At 45.2% G+C, this 7,158-nt stretch overlaps 1 protein-coding gene across 1 annotated transcript; it reads left to right on the forward strand.

Annotated features, from left to right (window-relative positions):
• The first annotated feature begins 5,832 nt into the window (after window positions 1–5,832).
• LOC131247101 (uncharacterized) lies at window positions 5,833–6,630 on the forward strand. Its single transcript, XM_058247541.1, has one exon. It carries the CDS (start codon window positions 5,833–5,835, stop codon window positions 6,628–6,630), a length of 798 nt encoding a protein of 265 aa, XP_058103524.1.
• Window positions 6,631–7,158: the final 528 nt, after the last annotated feature.

A 7,158-nucleotide genomic window follows, 5' to 3' on the forward strand; every position in this document is an offset into this window, starting at 1 on the left:
CTATATTGAGCAGCCAGTCCATATCCTTGATCGGAAGGAGCAGGTCCTCCGAACCAAGGTCATTCCGTTGGTGAAGGTTCAGTGGGGTCACCATTCTGTTGAGGAGGCTTCCTGGGAGCGCTGAGGCTTGGGCGCGTAGCTGATCTTTTTGGAGCTTTTGGTCTATCACCATTATATTTCCCTTATACTCATTGTACTTGTAAAGTTTTTTGATTATAGTGGAAATGTGATGGAGTTTTTGGTTGTTGTTTGTGGGTTATGCCTTTGGTTATGCTTATTACGAATCAAACTGATGTACAAAATCCTCCTTGTGGCATCCCAGGATCGGAACCTGGCGAATGGGCGCTGGGAGCCGAGAATGGGGTTCTACGGAGGCTGTCGGCGCCAGATTGGCGATCGAAAATTTTGTGAGCCTGGTTTCCGAGTTTGGGGCGTGACAACATGTACGGTACTCTGCTTCAAGAAATGAAAAGTCATGTACTTTAAGCATCAATGTTCAGAGTTACATCGATAAGAAGAGTACATTTCAAAACTCAAGTACATTTCAAGAGAGTACATTTCAAAACTCAAGTACATTTCAAGACTCAAGTACAACTCAAGATGAAGTTTAATTTCAAGTTTTAGAAGATCTCAAGATCAAGCTACATCAAGTAGAGATCTCAAGCTTCATAAGGTTCAAAGGTCAACCATTATCTGAAAAGAATGAAGTTCAATGTTCATACTTAATGATCCAGGTATGATAGACCTTAAATTGACCTTAGGGTAGGTCATTTTGTATACATAATTCAAAATAAATCTATTTATATGAATTGGTCTGTTTTAAGACTAGTCCTGGACCTTGTTCGACTAATCTTAGCACTGGTTCGACCAGTCTAAGAAATTCCACGACCAGTCCTAAGTTGTTGAAGATTTTTAGAATTTTTTGGTTACTCTACGACCAGTCCTGGAGACTGTTCGACCGATCGTAGAGAGGTCACGACTCCACCTTCGACCAGTCCTAGAACTACGACTCAAACTCCAGCAACTAAGCCTGGTTGTCTACGACCAGTCCTGGGTCAGCTACGACCGGTCGTAGGTGGTCCACGACCAGTCGTAGACTCCTTAAGACCAGTCGTAGAACGATTTTCAAAGATCGCGCTTAATAATTCAAAAAGTTGTTGAAACTACGACCATTCGAAGGGTTCTTAAGACCAGTCGTAGAACGGTTTTCAAAGATCGCGCTTAATAATTCAAAATGTTGTTGAAACTACGACCATTCGAAGGGTTCTTAAGACCAGTCGTAGACGTGATCTTTTCATCTATAAATTGAACACGAATTTCAAAGTTTTTCATCGATTAATTTCTAGAAAATTTAAGCCTCCACTCTAAGATAAGTTTGTTCACTTTAAGCTACGCTGTGCATATTTAATATTCTTTTTGTTAGCTTTTCTTATTTGATTTTATTCGTATATTCTAATCTTATATGAAAAGAGGAATTGTTGTATTCCTTCTTCTTGGAATCAAAATCAAATAGAGCTAAGCCCATTTAATTTAATCTAAAATCAATTAGAACTTAGAACCAATATAAAGTGAGTATTGGACATTGAACGTTGATTCGAACATCTACTCCGATTGGTTCTACCAGGCTACTACAAAAAGGAGAAATCCAGGTATTTTATGTTTATGTAAAATTTCTATTTTTTTGGTTTTTGTTTGAGATTCACCAGAAAAATTTCATTGTGTGGTTATCTGAGGAGAGCCAGAAAACTCAAAAAGTGTGGGTTTTTGGATTGTGTAAGCCCAAGTTAAAAAGACACAATTATGAAGGTTTTAGGTGAACCTGTGAAACCTATTTTGATAGTGAATGCTAATATCCCCTGTGTGAGGATATTAGGAGTGGAGTAGTTGTGTGGCTGTTGTTGAACAGTTGGTGTACACACAGGCGAACCACTATAATTCTTTGTCTTGTGGTTTGAATGCTTGCTTAAGTTTTATATCTTTTATCATTTAGATTTGTGGAATGTATGTGTGGATGTGAATGTTGTAAAATTTACATTTCAAGCACAGTGGGAATGTTGTAATAATTTAGATTTAAATTCCTGCAATTTATTTCAATTCCTTGCTATTTATTTTTCTCTCCAGTTTGAGTTTTTGATACAAAAGACGTTCTAAAAATAAGCTTGTCCTGCCATAAACCCTTGATTTTTATGGTGTAAGGTTGTTCTTAGAACTGAATTCGTATCAACCTCTCAATTCTTGTTTATTGAGGTTGCTTTTATTTCAGCATTGTGAATTGATTTATTTTCTTTAGTTATCATTTTTTTTATTTCGCTGATAAAGTTTTATTTTGGCATTGTCCTATTCCCCCCCCTCTAGGACGTATAGCTAGGTCATTTCAATCTCATGCATTACCTTATAGAAATCGACAGTAATGAAGTTGGGCCATTGTTTGCCTATTGCTTCATGACATGTACTAGTCATGCTTATATGTGACATGTGGAATGGTGAGACACATTGTCTTTTCTTGGTCTTTACTCTAATCCCTGAGTAGGAGATTAGATACCAAAATCCCGTAATTAATTCCCTTTATAAGTAGCTTATCTAAAAGGGATCTTCTACAATTATACATATAGGATGGACCGTTCAATGCGACCTCGTCCCTAATTGTATGTCCTTAAGGGGTGCTTGGACCTAGGGCGCAATACAGGGTTGCATGATCTGAGATCGGCACAGTATGACAAGTTCAAGAGGATAGTCGTCCGAAGCGATGGTTATTCCACAAAGGTGGAGAGCTTGGCTTCCGTGCTCGGATGTGGGTGAACTAGTAGCCTAATAAGGGCAATCGACCCACCGACCACAACCCCCGACTCAGAGAACTACCTCCGAATGGTCATGGAGATAAGCTCAACTGGTCGGACCTTGGCCTCGGCCTTCTACTTAACGGTTTCAGATCTCGACCACGTAAACCTTACCTCTACCGAAAATCTCGTGTAATGGTTGAGAAACATATGCTGAAATTACGCCTACAATTGAGAAACATTTCTAACCCCCAACGTCGACTCCTCAAGGCTATAAATATGAACTTTTAATGGTGAAAAGAGGGGGACAGAGACAACCTTACGTATGCAAATCCTCTACTAGACCCAAATGCCTTATCTGACTTAGGTATCGGAGGGTCCCCTACTCTAATCAGGGTCTCATTTGTTTTCTTGCACTCGAGGGTCTGAGAGGAGTTAACCAGATTTCTGCATCAACAATTATCAATGCTGCTTCATGTGGTGTATGTTGATGACTAAATCTAGACGAATCTCCGCTCCGACTCGCGAACTCCAAGTCGCCTCAGCCTCTTGAACCTGCACACTTGTAATGAGCGAAGGAGACCCTGGTCTAAGCAGGGGACCCTCCGATGCCTAAGTCAGGTTAAGGGAATCTGGGTCTAAGTTGAAGAGTAAAGGGAGAGTGCAAGATGTTGCATACCTATAGTAATGGAGTCTCATTGTATTTATACCTGACCATTAGACGGTTCGGGTTCGTTAATCTCGGCACGATTCACTCAATCAATGGGAAACTGGGATCATGGAGATATGGTCCATAATCCGGGGATCGTGTAGCGTATCATGTGAATCTGCAGCCGAAATGATCGGTCATGTCCGCCTAAGGAAGTTACCTAGTTTAGCACATGGAGCGTCCTCATCCTGCCTCGGCCTCGGCCCAGGATCTTAGGCCAAAGAAGCTCTGACTCCGAGCCTCAGACTTAGATCAACACGCACATGAGCCTTCGCCATTGAGTTATTGAAAGAGGGGCGCGTTCGGAGTCCGAGCTGAGCCCCGGCCTGGACTCATGACTTAGCTTTCCTTATCTGTTGAATATTCAGGAGGTCCCCTCTCCGAGTTTTGAGGCGGACGGCGGACCTGTCATGTTGTGTCGAGTATTCCCGCAATGAGTGACACTGATGTGAATGGCCAAGTTACCCGTTTCTGGTTGGACGATAGCAGGATGATCCGAAGCCTTTGATCTGAGCTTCACGTTGACTGTTCCAGTCTTAAATCACTCTGAACTGACTGCCAGCCTCGGAGTGGGAGCTCAACTGTGACCGAGCCGGGAATCTTCCTTCCCTTCAATAATACTTATCGTTTCAGATTGACTCTTATGTGTCCGATCGGATTAAGGGGATGTTGGTCCTTAAAATTGTAGGGGCCCGGATCTGCCCATAACAGAAGCCCCCTACTCTCTAAGTTTGGACACAGACTCGGAGAGTAAATATACATGGAAGATCAAGGGTCTCCCCTGTCGCACATTCTGCACGTGTGTTTGCCATTATGGTTTCGGTGTTGAAGAGATGTGTTCTCGGAGTTTCTCATCCACGGGTTAACCTCTAGCAGACGTGTGGTGACGGTTAAGATTTCGAATAATCATTGGGCCTATGGCTGATTGCGACTATGCCCTGGGAGGCGTTCGAACGATGCTTCCCCTGCTTGGGCACCGCTTCTGCCACCTGGAGTTCGTCACTCAATGTCAAAAGCGTAAGGCCTGGCAGAGCTCGAGCCAGTAGCAAGCGGCCACGTGTGTTCTGCAGTCAGCTCGCGATGATTTGGTTGTGGCCATCATGCTTTGCCATCAATGCAGAGATCTTTCTTAGGCTATATAATTCCCAGCGTTTCAGAATGCGCCCCTCATTCAACAACTTAATGACGAAGGCTCGTGTGCGTGTTGATCTAAGTCCAAGGCTCGGAGTCAGGGCTTCTTTCGCCTAGGATCCTGAGCCGAGGCCGAGGCAGGATGAGGACACTCCGTGTGCTAAACCGGGTAACTTCCTTAGGCAGACACGACCGATCGTTTCGGCCGCAGATACACATGATACACTATACGATCCCCGGATTACTGACCATATCTCCACGATCCCAGTATCCCACTAATTGAGTGAATCGTGCCGAGATTAACGGACTCGAACCGTCCGATAGTTTGGAATAAATACAATGAGACTCCATTACTATAAGTATGCAACATCTTGCACTCTCCCTCTACTCTTCAACTTAGACCCAGATTCCCTTGACCTGACTTAGGCATCAGAGGGTCCCCTGCTTAGACTAGGGTCTCCTTTGCTCATTACAAGTGTGCAGGTTCAAGAGGCTGAGGCGACTCAGCGTTCGCGAGTTAGAGCAGAGAGTCATCCAGATTTAGTCATCAGCATTTTTGGCGCCGTCTGTGGGAATCTGATACAAAAGGTCAGGTTCTTATTCTTAAGCATAAATGGTGAGAGGAAAGAAAAAGGTAGTAGCCGCAGAGCTGGAGCAAAATGAGCAGACCCGTTCCCCTTCGCTACTTCACGCCGAATTAGCCCCAGGGCCTTCCCAGCGTTTTCGTAATCGGGCAAGTAAGTATCGAGCTATGCAAAGCGAGATACAGGCCTTGCGCAACGAGATTAACCAGATGAAGCAGCGACAGGAGACGCAACCACATCCTGCTCAGGAAAACCCTGTTCCTGAGCCGATTGGTCCGGTCATGGAAGCTCACTCCACGCCAAGGAGTATGAGACTCGAGGGGCCTCAACGCCCTCGGGCGCCAGTTTCGGTTCAAAATCCTCCCTCGACCCAAATCTGAGTTTCGGCTTAAAACACAGCTACTCGAGCTCTGACAAATGCCTCGGTCACCTCGGCCCTGACACCTACAGATCTCCGCCACGAGCTGGAATGAAGGAGGGGAAGGAGGACTCCCGAAATAGAAAACACCGAGGAGATAGTAACTGAGAATAAAGATCCTTGGAAAACATGGTTCCCGGAGCTCAACAATAAAATTCTGACACTAGAAAAGAAGCAGAAGTCGTCGTCAATTCCCGTCGTCGTTCAGGCGATATGGAAGAGATCGAGCCTCCCTTCACCTCGGTAATCATGAGCGAGGTGATGCTACAGAGGTTTCGGATACCTCCCGTCATCCAATACTCCAGGTCTGGTGACCCATCTGAGCACGTGAAAGGTTATCGTTCGTGTATGCAAATCCAGATAGCAACGAACGCGATGATGTGCAGAGGGTTCTCGATCACACTCACAGGATCCGCTCGGAGTTGGTACAGTCAACTCAAGCCCAATTCCATTGGTTCCTTCGCGGAGCTTAGCCGATTATTCCTTACCCAGTTCATAAGTGGTAAGAAGAGTCGGAAGCTAAATACTCACCTGTTCACCAGCAAACAAGAGCCTAAGGAGTCACTAAAAGACTACATCGCTCGCTTCAATGAGGAAGCGTTACAAGTGGAGGACTACGATGACAAGATGGCACTCTCCACCGTGTTTAGGGGTCTGAAAGAGGGAAGGTTCACCTTCTCTATTAGGAAGAATCCGCCAAAGACGTTAGCTGACCTCATCACCAGAGCTCGGAAGAATACTAACACCGAGGAATTCTCCAATGCCTGTAAGAATGTTCAAGTGACAGAGCCGACTAACAAGGGGAAGAGGCCAAGGAACAAAGAATCCCAGCTATCCAGCAAGGGACCAAATGACCGCACCCCTCACGATTGTCGCTCGAGCAGAAAATCGGAGGAAAAATTCTATTCCTACACTCTCCTCAACACATCTACCGAGCAGATTTTGTTGGACATCAAAGGACACAAGCTTCTAAATTGGCCAGTGTATATGAAGGTCGACCCCGATCATTGAGACAAGCGCAAGTACTGTCGCTTCCATTGGGATCACGACCATAACACAGCTGATTGTGTGGATCTTGAGGATGAGATCGAGACCCTTATTCGTAAGGGACATCTGCACCGATACACCAAGAGAGAAAGAACCACTCGGAAAGAAGAGCGAGAATGAAACAGCCGAACAAACCCCCCGAAGAGCCAGCCGAAATCTGCACCATCTTCGGTGGCTCATCTGGTGGAGGAGACTCAAATCGGGCTCGAAAAGCCCACTCTTGGAAGTCTGATCCGGAGCATTACGTCCACTTGACTGAGCGGCCTAGCAAGGAACTCCGGGTCAGCCCATACAGTTTGACCTTCACGAAGGACGATGCGTGCGGAATCCAACACCCGCACGACGATGCCCTAGTGGTCACTATAACCATAGCAAACCACAAGGTATATCGCATTTTGGTCGACACCGGAAGCTCGGCCAACGTAATCTACTCCAAAGCCTTTGAAAGAGTGGGAATTCCAAGGTCACATCTCAGACCTGTGAAGACCCCTT

The sequence above is a fragment of the Magnolia sinica genome, chromosome 5, assembly GCF_029962835.1.
Source record: "Magnolia sinica isolate HGM2019 chromosome 5, MsV1, whole genome shotgun sequence".
NCBI lineage: Eukaryota > Viridiplantae > Streptophyta > Magnoliopsida > Magnoliales > Magnoliaceae > Magnolia > Magnolia sinica.